Raw genomic sequence first — 17,805 nt, 5'->3', positions numbered from 1 at the left:
ATAATTTATTCAAGGGTAATAGAAGTTTGTTACTTACTTAGCTTTGTACTTAAATTACTTTAAAAACGAAGTCGGAACTTTATATGTAATGTTGTTCAAATATCGCTGTGTGAAAGATTTACAAAATAAGATAAAATGCAACGAAATCAAATACGTCAAAGTAATCTTTTTTAATAAGTCATTTATTTAATAAATTATTTTTGCACTTACACTGATAAATATTATTATAGTACGAAAAATTGCATTCACGTTTTAATTTTTTTTAAATTAACCTCTTATTAACTTTGTTTATTTATTTACATTTTACATTTTTTAATCTTTAGTTCTACAAATTTTATGTACTATATTTTTATTGCATTGTTGCCGTGATAGCGAAAACGTCTACTTATAAATTTTCAATCTTTACTAGATTTAAATCTAGTAATAATTTATGAGTTAGGAGTAACGAGTAATTTTTTTTAATTTTGATTTTTTTAATAGTTTTGCATAGACAAGAAAGCAGATAGGTTATTATTTCGTGGGGTATTCGTAAATTTTGGAAATATAAATATCTACACTAATACATATCAACGATGTCACTTGTATTAATTTAAAATTTTGAAACAAGGCTTGATGGTGAAGGCAGATTTTCCTCGATGTAGCTCTTGTTATAATTTCCGCTGTTTGACACGTCACCTGTGCGAACCGTTTCGTTCTTTTGTGTTCTTTTCATGCTGAAAAATTTCGTTAATGCTTTCAAATCATTCAATACTATATATATATAATAATATACTATATATAATATATATACTATATATAATAATATATAAAAACGTACGGTATATATGCGTCCGAATATCAAATCTCAATAGTTCACTTTACTTTTAACAGGGATTTTTTTACAACGCGCGGTTATATTTGAACGTAATTTCGTGAAAATATTTTTTTGTTACACATAAGCATAATTCTATTATTTAAAAAGGAGTGCTTGCAGTATTAATATATATTACTTACTTCCAATTCAGACACAAATTTAATAGATTGTTAACAGGTAGTTCGAAAATAAGCAGGATAAACAGCGCCGCTACGCAACCCCATGCAATAACTCCTAATGTCTGGACAAACTGAAAACAATAATATACATTCATTACGAATTAAGAAACAATGTTGTTATAATTATGTTACGTCTTTCACAAAAAGTAAATACAGTATACAGTAATCATAAAAGACAGTGTTAAATGAAAATTGGTACTAAACGTATAAGAAAATGCAATGAGTATTTTAACGAAAAACTAATAGTTGCTAAGTGATTTAGTCTATGTACAATAATTAACTGATTTAGTCGAGTTCAAGTTCGTAATTTTTATCAATATTACATTTGTAATTACGAGCTGTCAGCCTCAGAGGACCGAGGCTTGGGATTGTAGGTCGCGGATACGATTCCCGAGAATCAGTCTTATATAATTCACACTTTGTGCATTATTTGTTTTGTGCATTATTAGTTTACAGAAGAAAGGCAGCAGCGTCCTTAGCATACCATAATATCACACTTACTTGTTCACGTTTAGCTAACTTTCAAATTTAAAAAGGCTAGTTAATTGTAAACGTTGATTCAAATTTCTCAGGACGTCACAACGTCTAAATAAAACGTTGATTATGATTTGAAATTAATCACCGTTTAATGGTAGATCCAAAGGAAATAGAATTTACCGAAGCAAATTTTTTTTCAATAAGTTAGTAAAACATTGATTAACTAATCAGCGAATTTGGCCGACTATGCGTTGAATATAATTTGTAAAGTTTTTTTAGTAAAGGTTGTTGGAAAGCTGAATGCACAACCAACAACCCTTCCTAATGGAAATATATAGGAAGACAGTAGATGTTCAACCGTTGAAATAAGAAAGATGATGTATACTTACAAAGAAAAAAATATCAACGTGCTGGGAGCCCCTGGTGCTGAAGACGTTTCGGCTGATAATGAGGAAGTGTGTCAGATACAGACCGTAGCTCAGTCGACTAAGAGGCACCCAGGGGTACCAACTTAGAAAACTTTTTAACAGAGCTGCAAAATAAAAAAAAGTAATCGAGTTATAAATTGTGAAAAATGTACACGGAAAATACGTTATAGTTCCTTATCGTTCAAGTTCGCATTACTGACTTAAAAATTAACGTTATTGTAACATTTTTAACTACTATAACTAACTGTTCCCCGTCAACATTTCGTTAGGATAATTTAATATCTTTACTTTTTTTTTAATCTATAATAAATAACCTATACTTGGAAACATTTAATATGTAAAAAAAATTCTGACCAAATTTAATTTTTTTTTTTATAAATGCTACTGCAATCCAACTTACGGGTAGAAAGTTAAATCTGTTCCTGGCCAACTACTACTTGACGAATGAAATATTATGATATAAATGTGCATATATTTATATAAATGGATCCCTAGGAAATATGTTACATTAATTTTAGTTTTTTCGCTTGGAATGCGGCAGGCCAATATCTTCTGGCTGTACAAAGTCTACAGGCACAAATTAAACAATGAATTATTTTATTATATCGTAATCTGAATTTTGTTCTATTGTATTATATCATTACGTAATTTATTATTTCTGAAACCTTTTATTTGGTTAGAGTGTTCTTAACTAAAAATATACATCAATTGATAGCAATACATTACCCTCGCTTTTACACCTATTTACAATCACCCTGTATATTAGTAACTTATTAAAGCCATATTCATTATTTATAACCATATAGTTACTCTAGACAAATATAAAATAATTCGACCTTTGGTTAAAAACAAAGTAAAGAGAAATTATCGAACTACGCAATGTATTTATGGTAATAACAAAATAAATAAAATTTAAACAAAGGTGAAAAAATTATATACTTACGTACGTGTCCCAAAGAGCATGATAGGAGTAACAAGCAGACGCTAGTCGCAAAAAGCGGCCGCTCAACCGCTGCGTAGATCGACCCCGTTACGAGTTCGTAGTTCCGCCAAATGTACGTAGCACCGTAAAGCATTATAGCGTTTATTCCAACCAGGCCGATACAGGCGCCCAACCAAGAGTACCTCTGTAAATTGTATTTCAACTGTTTTACATATCATTTCTATACAATAATTGTTTATTTACTTCTTATTTTACACCAACAGGACATAAAAAGAAATAGCAAAAAATAAGGTACAAAAAGCGGTCTTATCAAAAACGGCGATTTCTTATATACAACCATTGGATGGACTTAACTAATAGTTAGAGTTACTAATAAAGCAAAACATAGCGGTAGATCATTAAGTTACAAATGTTAGAATTGGATGGTCTATATACATATTACAAATTACTTATAATTCATATATCATATAACAACTACAACTGTTGTAATACATAAACTACATAGCTAAAATATATTATATACATATATCTGATGATAAACATAAGTATATATATGTCATCAATAGTTAAAATTTTTGTGTTGTAAGTTGTAAGAATGTATTATTGTTGGGTATTTGTATTTCTTGTAAATAATAAACATGTATAGTACAGGGTGGCCCATAAGTCCTTTGAAAAGTAAAATTTGAATAAAACGAACAGGGCGCGCGTGAGCGGTGCAGGGGAAGGGGGGGAGTAACTTCGGTTTCTGGGAATTTAGACGAGATGGAGCGTTTTACCGGAGCGGACCGTGCGTTTTGTGTGTGCGAGTTTTATAAAAACGACAATTCGGCAACCGTTGCGCGGCGTAAATTTCGAGAACACAACTTTGACGACCCTCCAACTCTTCAAACGATTAAGAACTGGGTTGCTAAGTTCGAGGAGACCGGTTCGACGTTAGATAAACCGCGGTTGGGTCGCCCAAGGACGTCACGTACGGAACAAAACATAGACACAGTGACACAGTCTATTCGCGAAAATCCGACACAGTCAACTCGTAAGCGCGCCAGAGCATTAAACGTATCCAGGACATCGTTACAACGGATTTTGAAGAAAGATTTACATATGCACCCTTACAAAATTCAGTTGGTTCAAGAATTAAAGGAAACTGACGGTATTCAAAGACAAAATTATGCGAATGAAATGTTGAATCGGTTTACTTCCTTCAATAACATAATGTTCTCTGACGAGGCTCATTTCCATCTTAACGGGCATGTTAGTAAACAAAATTGCCGCTATTGGAGCCCCATCAATCCAAAACTTAAGCATCAGAAGCCCTTACATAGTCCGAAAGGGACTGTTTGGGCCGCTATGTCAGCCCATGGTATTCTAGGGCCTTACTTCTTTGAGGATGGCAGAGGGCGCGCAGTTACTGTTACGTCGGAGCGATAAGTGGCTATGATCGAAGAGTTTTTCATACCAGAATTGCAAAACTTTTCAGGCTTTAATGCCAGGACGTGGTTTCAACAGGATGGGGCCACTTCCCACACCTCTAACACTGCTATGCCCGTTATCCGTCAACTTTTTCCTGGCAAAGTGATCTCTAAGAGAGGAGACATTTCCTGGCCTCCACGTAGTCCAGATCTGACCCCGATGGATTTTTTTTGTGGGGCTACCTTAAGGCTAAAGTATACGACACAAACCCGCGGTCAATTGAGGCCCTAAAAGAAAACATCCGCAGAGAAATGACAAGCATTACAGCAGTGACGTGCCGCGCAGTCATCGACAATTTTAGACGTCGTTTGCAAGAGTGCCGTGATCGCAACGGATAACATTTAGAAGACGTTATTTTCAAAAAATAATTCCCGTTTTTTAAGCTTTTTATGTAAATAAAAATTTAATTCATAATGTAATTAGTTTTATTTTAATAAATTTTTTTCATATCAAAGGACTTATGGGCCACCCTGTATATAAGCATAATGTCTAATCTCATAAAATTAAATATGAAACCTATGTCACATATTCGTCGTTGATTTATAGGAAGCCTGTGTAATATTTTATGCAGCGACTTTTTAAATGTTATTTTTATGTTCCTTCCGAGTGGAAGTCCGCGTTCTAAATCCCAGAACCGAAATATCGTAAAAAATAACTATTAACCACTTGCCTGGAAGAATCGTTTAGTTGTGATAGAGTGTATGCTATAGCTGTAGTACAGGCCGCTGAAGAAACCAACAAGATAAGAAGCGTAGCGAGTGTGGCTCTTTATGTACGTAGTATGAAACTGCTCCTGGCTCCGGGGATTGAAGAGGAAACTGCACAAGAAAAGGAAGTAATGTTAATAAATATAGAGTAAAAGGATATAGTAAAGGACAAAGGAAAAGGAAAAAGGAGTAAGTAAAGGAATGTAATGGAATGGCAGGTTGAAGTGGCAGTAAATAGGTCACATAACGCGCAGAACATATGCTCACTGGGATCTTAATGTGGCAAATATCTATTTCACTATATTGTATTCGCAGGACAGAGTTAATACGAGAAGACTATACCAAATGCAGAACTAATGGGTAAGTAATAACAAGCTAGGGACGTGTTTACATGCATCTAACGTTTCTATCGTGCGGACGCGTTGAAGTAATTATTCCTTTTTACTATATAACTTGTGTGTTTTTGCTCTATTTTGAGGATTTTTATTTGACTTATAATTTGGCGTGTTCTTGCATTGATTTCGATTATATCATAGTTTTTCTCGAACAACGATTGAAAATACACTGGCAAACTGAACGAAAAGGTTGTATAGACAATTTTCGCTTGAGGAGATTATTATTATAGATTATTATAGATTATAATACTTGAATTGTTACTTTGACATGTTTTAAATAATTTGTAGCGTCTTAACTCACATTATATATTATATTCTTATAAAATTGAACTGAAATAGCACTATATTAACAAATTGTGAATTTAGTTACGTCCGGAATGGACACTGCTGTTTGTTTGTCCTAAACAGTATGACACTTAATGTTTTTTTTATTATTTTTTGTTTGTAGCTGATATACATTGTTGACCTATTGACATTTACAGATTCCACGAGTTTGGGGAGGCAGAGCACAGATGGTTGGCTTTAACTAAGTTTTTGGCGGCAAAACTCGGGGGCTCTCTCGTCTGGAGTTGTGACATACTCTATTTAATAAAGTACTATTGTCGGATTGGCAGGCTGCTGAGCTCTTAGATCTATCGGGCCGACTCTCCATGGAGTGCAACAAAAAAGCCTTATAAAATAAGTTGTCTAACTTTTTATAGCTGCAAATAATAACAATAAAAGTGTTTAAACTAAAATATACTACTGTACGGTCACGTTTTGCATGTCTTTGCTCATTATGTTTATCGCATGCATTGAAATTATTAGTAGCTTAGGTTTATTTTTTTATAGTTTAGTACCTATCAATGCAATTCTGTTTACATTCCGAAGAACAATGGCACGACGGAAAAAAATGACTAATTCATTATAACGCAACAGTATTTAATGGGTATTTTCCTATTAGAGCTATAAAGTTCCCACTGTCGTAGTACAAGCAGTCTTTTCAGAGAAGGGACTAAACGAAAATCACTATGTGTGTCAATACGGGTAGGTAGACCGTATATCTTTTTGGTTCATGGTCCTTAATACAAGTTTCATCACAATGTTTCCTTTTACCGTTCGTGATCCGTTAATATTTTTTTATTATTTACATTAGCTTTGCGCTTATCAGGAATTGAACCTGAGAAGGGCGCCGAGAGAGATCTACCTACTATCACAGTTCTTCTGCTATTTTTGCGATATTATTTGAAGTAACCTACATAGCTCAGCGCCAGGTCACATAGTGCGTATAACCCATGGCCGGCAGTATGTTTAAATTCTGGAGTGGAGACCACGGACCAGAGTGCGGAGACTAGGACCTCAACCCATAAGATGGACATACAACCTTATCAAGGTTGTCGGAAAGCGCTAAATGCAGGGCGCTTTCTACCAGTCCTGTTAGAAATCTTTGGGGTAGGTTTATGTCCAGCTGTGGACGTCTTACGGCAAAAATGATGATGATAATCTAAAAAAAAATTATAAAGTTAAACTATTACAAATAAGGGATATACTCACTCATAAGTAAACAATTGTATGGGCGGAAGATTGTAGTAGTAATTGACTAGTCCAGGGGCTAACACCGCACAAATCGAAATCACAACTGCACAAGCGATACCGAGTTTTGGGAGTTTCTTGTACAACCAATAAAGCAACATGGTAACTACGAAGAAGTGGAAATCGCAGGGGATATACCAGGATATGACCAAGCACTGAAAATATATAAACATATTTAAATATTCTACTTAGTTAAAGTCGATTAAATTTCATTAAGTTTTTTACTACTTAAATAAACCTCTACTTTGAATTTTAGTTTTTTGTCGTTAAAGTGTCTTTTGGTTCTGATAGCAGATTTATCAATGACTAATACGATAGATCGAAGTTTGTAGTTACAAGGAGACCAATGTTCAAAATTACGGTTGCAAACGTCTAGGTAAGCAATGTTCATACAAAAACAACGCAATTGTGAACAAGTAAATTAAAAAATGAAGACATCATTTGCAATTCAAATCACGCTATTCGGTCCTTTCCACGCGACTTGATGGATTAACATAATCAATGCATTTAACTTACAATATTCTCTGTGTCAACGTAATTGCTTAGCATGAGGAGGTTAAGCCACCAATTTTTGCGACATTGTGTAGTTTCGCCGGCCACGACTCTATTCCACAATGGACCGGACCCGATGTAAGGGTACACAGCACAGACGAAAAATATAACGACTGCGTATGCAACTATTAATCTGCAAACAATTAGTAAATTAAAAAAGATAAAAAGACCATTTTTTCTAGCAAAAACAGTTTGGAAGATAAAAATTGATTTCATTAATTAACACGTAACTTTTTATTATATGATTGTGTTGTATAATGTTTTAACTACGAAATATCTTCTCGTCCAATATCCCACAGAGCTTAAGACGAAAGTTAACCTCTAATGTGAGTTATCAGTGATGATTTACGGCAATATAACGAGGTCTCTAAGGCCTCTTTGGCAAGTTCACAGTTGCTTAACGAGCCATAGAGCATTATGCTATTGATTTCTCTATGTGATCAAATCAGGAATGAAGAAATAGCAGAAAAAAATAAAAATTACGAAGATTTTTTTACAAATTAAAAAACTTGCGGATTGGCAAGTGAAGACGGCATTAGACATGTGCTTATATGAGCATGCAGAAAAGGTGGCCGCTGGATCAGTAAACGCAACGTAGGAGGGACTAGTTAACTTGGTCATCGGTATATTTAAAGTCTTGTACGTCGCCTTGGAACGGGACCATTGGAAATCCATAGAAGATGCCTAGTGTAGCAGTGGATGTCCTAAGGCTGAAATAAAGATGTTAAAGAAGAATGTTTTATTACAAAAACACTTCATATATTTACAAAGTTTGCGGTTCGCGGGTAAACAGACTTTTAACCAACTTGCTTACCTAATATATCTCCTTAGAATTAGAAGAAATAAATTCGGCATGTGTTCTAATTTTGACATTGCAGTCGCTGACAGAAAACCCGAAAGGACAAAAAATGTGTCCACGAATAAATCATTATGAAGAATTAACAATCCCGCACCGGATATCACTGACTGAAAGAAAAGTTATTAAAAAAATCTTATGGGCACATAATATATTAGAAAGCGCAATTACGCGTACACTGTTATTACAGAATTGAAAGTTAATCGGAAATCTTTAACGCTGGAGACCATTATCCTCTTAATTGGTTTCCGAAAATTTATACGTCAATCAATTAAGTGGAAAAATATTTAAACCACGATTTTCATTAATGCTTATGGAGGTGTTCTTGTCTGAAGGTTACTATATATATCCATTAATAATATTATTATCCATAAGATGTCATACAAAGAATGTCAGCAGAGTCCAATTTGATACAAACAATTAGGTTTAGCTGCCTTATAATAAATAGCATCCTTCAACTTATATCTACGTGAGTTCCAAAAGTGGCCAGATGTGAAAAGAGCCTACAACAAACTCAGGCGGGGGTTTTTTTGTCACTTTCACAATATCTTTCACGATAATAGTCGCTATATGATTTACTACATACATATAAAATTAAAACTTACTGAATTTAAAATGAGTTAACAAAACGCGCTTTTGTTATGATTGAATCAGAATAATATTTCTATTAAAAGTTATAATTATACATAAGAAAGACAGTAATAATCTAAAAAAGAAATCCAAGCTTTATTTCATGAACATAAAAACAATATAATAAATCTATAATACAATTGCCAACATCGCATTCCTAATTTTGACATAGATAAACTTTGTATAAATTGTTAACGATTTGGAATATTATGAATAATATTTTATTTAAGTAATCTTTCGTCGTTTCAACCTGTAGACGCACACAGTAAAACAATCGGACCCATAATCGCAAGTCTCAATCCTCTTTCGCTGGATTATCCCTGCTCTTTTATATAATCATAACTAAAACTAAAATCCGTATTACCTTATCCACTTGAACTCCATTACTAATAGGCCCTCCATTGGCAACGCCGAACTGATGATCCAATGTTATAAAACAGATGCTTAAGAACCGTATACCATACAGCACAGATATTCCATTATCACTTACTTTTAAAATATCTTTACTATTATATTGGAGGCTGATCACTTTTAAAATTTCATTTCCTTAAAAAAAATTATACAGGGTGATTAGTTATGGGTGTAAGAGCTCTAAAGATGTAATGATAATATTGAAACAAAAGGGTTTTTAGAATTCAGATGGCTATTTAATAAAATTATGTATTATTTACTATACGCATTTCGCTGAGTTGAGATGAGGTATATTAACCCCTTTATGGCTTTTATATCTATAATCAATCATCATACATAAAAAAACATTGTGAAAACATGCATTTGGAGACGCAGGTAGAGAATAGAAAGTTAGTTTAAAAATTAAATTAAAAAAAGTAAATTAAATTTGTAAGGTTTGCTATATTTAATATTTTTTTTTATCTGTGTATAAAGAAACTGTATTTACCTATTGTTTTTTTATTTGAATCCTTCTGTGTGTGCCTTATGAACGTGCATGTCAAAACAATTGCGATAAATATTGACATGAAAATCCTGAAATATGAGTTAAAAAATGTTACAAAGAACAATTGAAGTTAAAAGTTTTATATTAAACAAAGTTTTGTCAAGAAAACATTTCTTAAGTATAATAAAGCTGCCGTAAATTTACACAAAAAATAATAATAAACATCGTATAAAATCTAGAACCAGGCGGTCTTTTACCGAAGATTGGTTGTAATAACAACTGACAACCGACATTTATTTTGAGCAATTTTTTACATTATAAACAATATGATGGAATAATTTATACTTACATAAATGAATAGAAAAGGCCGTCAAACTCCCTTGGCTTGTCAAAGCTCTGACAAGGTTCTGGAACACCAATACGAGCCCGCAAACCAGCCGCGCCGAGATGGCTGTGTGCCAATAATATGCCAAGCAAACGCTGTACAGAATGCGATTGGCAAGAGCTTGGCACGCACAAGCCCCAGGTCAAATAGTTCAGAGGTCTCAGGAAAGATGATTTATGCTGTATTCAATTTTTCCAAAATTATTAGTATCATCTCTTCGTTAACTAAGCTTAACTTACGTTTTATATGAGCTGTTTCTTGTTTCGTTAAAGAGAATGTTAATAATTTATAGTATTTTTATCATAGTGTTGTAAAGAAAAAGTCGTGATGACAATAAGCTATCTGTGCTCATAACCGAGGTAATGATTTCTCATGTATCCCTCTAATAGGTATCCCTATTGATGTTGAAGATATTACTGAAGTTTCTTCCACTATTTCTCCCAGTTGTAACGAGTTTGAAAAGGTAGCATATTTTGCAGAAAACCTCTCTAATATCCACTAACCGAGCCGCGATTTGGCCCTCTTGGGCATCTGTGAATTTTTTATAGTAAAGGTCCAAGCAGTGGCCCTTGCGGTATCGCTCGATCTAAGTAACAGTAAAGAGATCTAGGCCCGGAATAGAGACGAGAGTGGCATTGATGTTAATTAAAACATGGATAACAGCCCAGAAAATACATGGATGAAGTACGAAGTAGCGATTTTAAAAATAAGATGTGTTATCTCATTAGCTAATCATATTTAAGCACGCTACTGTTTGATAGGAGAAATATAAGCCGCAGTGACACCAAACAACCCCTAGCAAAGATAATAAAAGACCTCCAGTAAAAAAATTAAGGCAATACTTTTAGCAACGCGAGAAAAAAATTCGTTCATAAATTATAACAAGATCAGAAACGTCAATGTAAAAAGATAAAATTAATATTATTAGTAATATTAGTAATATTATTGATGAACTTAGTTGAATCTTAATAAAGTGAATGAGTAATTATTTGTGTACTTAAACCGAACGTCTCTCATCTAGCAAAAAAGTTTTGAGCGTAATAAAGAATATTGTTAAGCTTTTTTTAAAAAGATGTGTTGTTTTAGAATTTCTTCTTGCTTCTTTCTTCTCGTAGCAGAGTAACATTTCAACAGATTTAAAAGAAAGAAAGGAAATCAATAAGAGTCCTGTTAAAATTTTCAATGTTGAACAAATTGTTTTTCATCCTAATTTTCAAAAAAAAATTATGATAAATCTAGAATCAATATAGATAATATATACCTCAATATGGTCCAATGCTGATTGATACGGGTCATTTGTCTCTTCATGACGATTTCTATGGGTTTTATCCGATCTTTCTAATATGATGTCGGCAAGGCAATATTGGTTCCTCAACTCAGGATGCGTGGCATGCCATGGTGTGTCCAAACACTGATCAAAATTACCAAGGTGGTAACGGTTGCCAAATAGAAGACCTTGTGGCTCCGATGGAATAGAGTCCCATTCTGTTATAGAAATGTAATACATTACAATTAAGTTGTAAAAATAACTTATGTTTTTAAGGAGCGATTTATCTATGGATGTAAGTAAAATTGTCTGTAAAGAAACTTATTAAATGAAAAACTTAAAAATATTGTAGGACTAAAAAAAAACAGTTAATGTTAATTATTGCCTATAATCATACTTTATAGGTTGTGTTTAACCAAATGTAAATTAGATTCAAATGTCAATTTTGATAAATTAAGAAGTACTAAACATTTTATCCAAACCATGTGGTAGCGATTATGGTATATCCCCTTAAAGTATCTTTGCGTGTATGGGCTGAAACTACGATGACGAAATATTTTATTTTGTGATTAAACTAATCATTATTTGTGAGCGGCAAATTCCGTCTCTAGTTCAGATTTAGGTATTATGGATAACTCAATTCTTCGCTATACTATCTAATTTTGTCTGTACTATTTAATTTTGTCACACCTTTAACAAAATCAGACTTTCTCAAAGGTTTGTTGTACCTGGTAATTCAGATAGTTTATAATATATCAAGATATTTAAATTATGTTTGTAATCAGTTATGTATCTAATCCTGTGACGTATAGTCCGATGATTAGATTTATGAACTGAAATGCATAGAATTAATAAACAAATCAAAGAAAAGTTATTTTTTTGATTTACGTTATTTTCTCCTATTCATACATACTTTTTCAGCTATACCATATTTCGGTGTACGTACATATAATACAGGGCAATTAGGTTTAGGTCTAAAAGCTTTAAAGGAGTCAATATAATGCTTATTCGTAAGCGAAAATCTTTTCCCCTACTTCCAATAATTTTTTATGAATTGAGTTTTTTTTTTATTTAAATGCGACCGTTCAATAATTTATAGAAAAACAAACTCTACTGGAACGTACAGAAAAAAATACAAATAAATTATTTTTAAGTTTTGAAAACGCCTGTTTTTACTATATTATCACTGCCTTTCTTGTATTATAATTTCCGAACCATACGTTTTAGAGCTTTTGAAGATTTTACAGTTACAAACATAACTATTTAACACTAAACTAAATGTATAAGGAACAGTTGTCGTGCACCAGTACATTAATATTTATTCTTTTGGAAAAACGAACTATTTTTAAGATAGATACAGACTGTATCCATTATGTCCAATATGCAGATAAACTGCAGCTTTTAACTATACAGATCGTTTATGGGGTAATATTTGTTTGTATTTTATTATTCTAGCTTTCCATATTAGTGGCAGTTGTGGAAATGTTAAATAAATTAAATAATAATCAAAAATACAGTGCGGAGATCAAATATTAAACACGGCCTGTGATTAAATGTTTCTTAAGAAGCTACTCTAGAGAAGACATCGTATTTGTATGATAAAATATTTTAATTTACTTATTTATATTTGTTGACAAACTTAAGTTAAAATTAAAAAAAATTATTTAAGGAAAATCTTTTTTGTAACCACGATACTAATCCCTCTGTATAATAAATAAATTAAACATTTATAAATTATATAGGCTGCAAGGTTATAGGCGTAAAAACTTTTGAGGGGTAAATATGTAGCTCATTTGGTGTCAATTAATATATGGTATACTCAATATTATGTGTAATAAAAGAAAGATGTTGTCATAATACAGAAAGAAAAAGTGTTTTGATTATTATGTAATAACATGAATTTTTGCTAACTTTCTGTCTCTACAGACTTAATGTTGCCATAAATTATTAATCTGTTGAAAATATGTGTAAAAGTGTTTTGTTGACAAATGATCTTAATGATGTCAATATATACCCAATACACGAACCGTTTGAACATTTTAAGTCTATAACCAATAACCCAGCATAATATTTTACCGAGAAAACAACCTCATTATAAGTAGTGTGTGGAGGTCGCGACCCTCATAGCTGAGGATAACGACGACAAGGAGGAAGATGAATAAGTAAAAACGTGATAAAAGCGACATCAATTTTTAATCGTTTTCATTACATCTTTTTCTTTCTGAAATAAAGTATTATGGAGGATCCATTCAACTTAAATACGACTCTAAACTAAGAATATCGTTTTAAGTAGTTTTTGACCAAAGTCCATCAGGTTACCATTAAATAGTAGCTTTAAAGATAAATGGTTCATGTAAGTGATCTTTGTAGGAAATAAATTAAGATATTCATATGGGAGGGTACACTAGTTGTACAATGGACTTCACATCCATTCCATTCATAGAAATTGTTACACAACGTGACTTTAAAAAACTAAACTCACGCCAGACAGCCCACAGTGTGAAATTCTGCAAATATTGCAAAACTTGCAGAGTTTGATTCAAACACGGTTCCTCTTCTAGAGTCCAATTTTGATTCTTCAAAGTGTAAATTACATCGTCCAGATAAATTCCGCGCTCGGCTTCAGTGAAAATTTTCAGCGATTCATGTTTCTTCTCGTTAATTTTGTCGGAACTGGAGTCGTCATGATTCATTGAATTTTTGACATTAGCTTCATGTGTAATAACATAACCGTGGACACTTCTTAAGAAAGTTACGACTAACACGTAAAGAATGTACTTCATGATCCTTATAAACACTTTATTTGTTAACTGATTAAACCGTAGGAATGTCTTACTTTATAAGCAGATAAAATTGCATAATTATGTCAAGCAATCTATGCAGTCATCAGTAATTTTCTATTGTATTCGTTTTTCTACGAGGTAGCACGATGTAGGCGGATACCGAACTTTAACTAATTTTATAGCATTAACGCAGTTAAAACTCATTTTAATTTGAATAAAGGCTTTTTTAATTAAATATTACGGCAAAAAATCATGTATAAATTTAGTGACTTTTACCTCCTGTCTAGTAAATTACAAATAAATTTCGTGATGAAAGTTGAACAGATTGACTGTTTTATGTACTTATTACTGCTTTAATTGAATAACAATTCACGGGGCATGGGGGATACTCTGAGCGCCTGTACAGGTTTAAGTTCAAGGAGAGTCCCAGATGCATCTGTGACTCGGAAGTTGACCAGACCGTGCTGCAAAATGAAAATTGTAATAAAAATAAAAAGAGTAATTTCAATTATGAGCGTCATTGAATAAATAAATAAATACAAAGTATAAGCAAAAATTGTAAATAAAGAAAGCAAATAGATACATGCTGCGAAATAAGAATCACAGTAATTAGGAATGTAGACGAGAAAAGAAAGGCGAGGTGAGTAATAATAAAATGAATAAAATATTAACGTTCCTGCCCCAAACAAAACAGGAGGAACGACGGGTCCCCAACAACTAACAATAATAATTGTGAGGAATGTATCGTTAACATGTAAACCCCGATTTTCTCTCCTTATACCGATAGTCACTGTAAAAATAATTAATTCTCTTTAATCCGATTTTTAAATAAGAGGCCAGATTTATAGAAGCGTTTTATTATGTTTAGAAAATAATAAAGGCAGATCTGAAGCACTTTTCCCAGCCCTGTGTGTGCAAGAGTAGAGTTGTTAATTCCGATGTTTCATTTCGCTTGATAGTTCAATGAGAAACAATGTTAACTCATTGTTAAACGAAGACTTCAGAATTTTAAGGTCCCAGTAACTATCTGTTATGCGCGCCATTAGGTCTCCCCACTGCAACTACAACTTGCCAATCCGTTGGGCTATATCGGCTATTTTTTTCTTCGTTTGTATATCTGCTTGGCATAGTGCTTTCCGTAGCCCCATGAGCGACTGTGAGCTTGCCAATAAATTTGCCAAATATTACTAGGCTGCCATTATTACCAGGTATAATAAATAAAACCTATTTATTTCAAAATTGAAACTACGACTTAAAAAATCATCAAATATATACTTAAATTGACAAAACCGCCATCTGTTAACCTACATTGACACTACTTGACTTTCTCTAAGTAGGTTCTAATACTTTTTCTTTTTGTTATCAGTGCATTTTGTACTCAAATTAGGGACTAAGGTTTAGTAGAAATATCACAGGTGGAGCTAAAACTAAAAATTAACACTAATTGAACACATTGAGTAAAATAAATATGAAATGTCTATAAATACTTAAAAAAGGAAAAAAATGTTTCATTAAATTTTCAGAAATTCAAAAATCAATTGTCGAATAAAACTGACCTTTTTATAGCTATATAGTAGATCTGCAAATACTCCCTAGAGGCAAGTTTTATTGTAATATTTTAAAAGAAGTACATAGTATATAATTTTTTTGCGTGTTATAAAAAATAAAAATTAATTACACTATCATTTTAAAAAAACGTGAGGGAATCATACATTGTCTATTAATTTGTTTTATTTTTAAAGAAAAAAGGTTTTATCAATGATGATACATACTATGTATATAACATATATACAATGATGTTACAGAAAACGGAGAAAATTTCCATGATTTAAAATAAAACATAATTTTTATTTGTATTAATTTAATTTGTGAATCCTCTACTTCTAATAAATATCTACGTTTATAACTACGCATTCGACTATTAAACATTTAATGTTTTTGAACATTAATATTAAGTAAAATACATAAAGTGCAGGCAGTATTATGAATTACTAAATGTGACACGCTCATTACTAAAGCTATTGCTAATTCAAGTAACATTTTAGTTAAACATATCCTATGTACATTTAAACAGACATTTATAACTTAATATCTCGTAATCATAATATCATAATGATTATAATAGCATATAATCCTTATGATATTTTTTTATTTGAAAACTTAATGTCAAAACTTCTTAGCCAGTACTTTAATTATTATTGCGAAAGAATGAAATTACAATATAAATACATAACTAACTCTATCAGGCTTATAGGTAAACAAATTGATTTATCTCAATAAGTTTCTGATAACAGATTTTAGTAGCAGTAATTTGTATTGATATTTTATACAAAACTAATTAAATATGTTAAAAGGACATAGAATTTAATTTAGTTTGGACATGATTTTGATTATATTATATAAATAGATAAATATATCTCTTGAAATTTTTTAAAAATTGCTGCGTGTGTTTTTCTTTTCAATGTACTTTGAATAAATCTACAAAAAAGAATGATAAAATAAATTATTATTATGTTTTAATTATATCCTTGTGTACCTCTCTTTCTATTTTTTAATTTTAAAATATCGAGCAACTTATTTAATATTATTTTATGAAGAATCCTACATAAAAAAGGAATGTACACGAATAGAATTATCACACTTAAATATTTACAAGTTTTATCTTTATAGTTAAATATGATCCTAACTTTAATACATAATTTATTAAATAGTAATAATTTTTAAAATATTTTTCTACCGCTACAATAGTTGATTTGCTGTAAATATCATAGAGCATATTTCATTAAATATATTGATTTAGTTTAAAAAAAATCGTAAGAAAAAAAATGTCTTTGCAATTTTACACATTATAAAATGTTAAAGTATTCTGTCAATATCGATATATAATTCTATGTTACATATATTAATACATCTAATTACAATTCACCAAATTCAAATAGAGATTTAATATAAAGGGCGTTTATATTTACATATCTTTGGAACGCGTTTCAACAGCACACTGACTAGATTTCACTCTATAGAGACATTCTTTGCAATAAAGTTTCTCATGTATTCTTAAAAAATATGTTTTAATTATATAATATTTACACGTATAAAAATTAATTCAACGTTTTAAAACGTATACCATTTGTGATGTGCAAATTTAAATTTAATTATTTTAAAAATTAAAAGTCACCGCAATCAGAACTGTCTTGGCGAGGAAATAAAGTTCTAAATATTTTTACACTAATTTTTGTCATAAAGTGGATCGTTAATACAATAAAAATTTCGCACCTTCGTCGACGTGTGTTTTGTTTTTAATTCGATGATTAAAAATTTACGTAATATGGGTCATAGAATTGTAACAAAAACCTGTGTGAGAATCCAACTTATTGAGAATTATTCTAATTAATTGACTAGAAAATATTTTTTAA

The 17,805-nt window shown here is 31.6% G+C and overlaps 1 protein-coding gene across 1 annotated transcript; it reads right to left on the bottom strand.

Annotated features, from left to right (window-relative positions):
• Positions 1–589: 589 nt before the first annotated feature.
• On the bottom strand, positions 590–14,302 carry LOC137920046 (nose resistant to fluoxetine protein 6-like). The gene is made up of 13 exons (XM_068763277.1): positions 14,092–14,302; positions 11,604–11,827; positions 10,307–10,521; positions 9,961–10,046; positions 9,427–9,608; positions 8,391–8,542; positions 7,541–7,709; positions 6,986–7,179; positions 5,021–5,168; positions 2,881–3,064; positions 1,899–2,041; positions 994–1,103; positions 590–713 (listed from the first exon to the last, which is right to left on the bottom strand). Exons 1-13 carry the CDS (start codon positions 14,300–14,302, stop codon positions 590–592), a joined length of 2,142 nt encoding a protein of 713 aa, XP_068619378.1.
• Positions 14,303–17,805: the final 3,503 nt, after the last annotated feature.

This window comes from Battus philenor, unplaced genomic scaffold (genome assembly GCF_028537555.1).
Source record: "Battus philenor isolate CCGP_79_NKW_IND1 unplaced genomic scaffold, ilBatPhil1.0.hap1 SCAF_17, whole genome shotgun sequence".
NCBI classification, from domain to species: Eukaryota; Metazoa; Arthropoda; class Insecta; order Lepidoptera; family Papilionidae; genus Battus; species Battus philenor.
This window is presented reverse-complemented; position numbering and strand designations above follow the sequence as displayed.

Coding starts and splice junctions, on each gene's coding strand:
- LOC137920046 (XM_068763277.1), bottom strand. CDS start 14,302: ATGAATCATGACGACTCCAGTTCCGACAAAATTAACGAGAAGAAACAT. Junction 10,047..10,306: donor GGCCTTTTCTATTCATTTAT/GTAAGTATAAAT, acceptor CTCATATTTCAG/GATTTTCATGTCAATATTTA. Junction 714..993: donor AATTTGTGTCTGAATTGGAA/GTAAGTAATATA, acceptor GAAATTTTTCAG/CATGAAAAGAACACAAAAGA.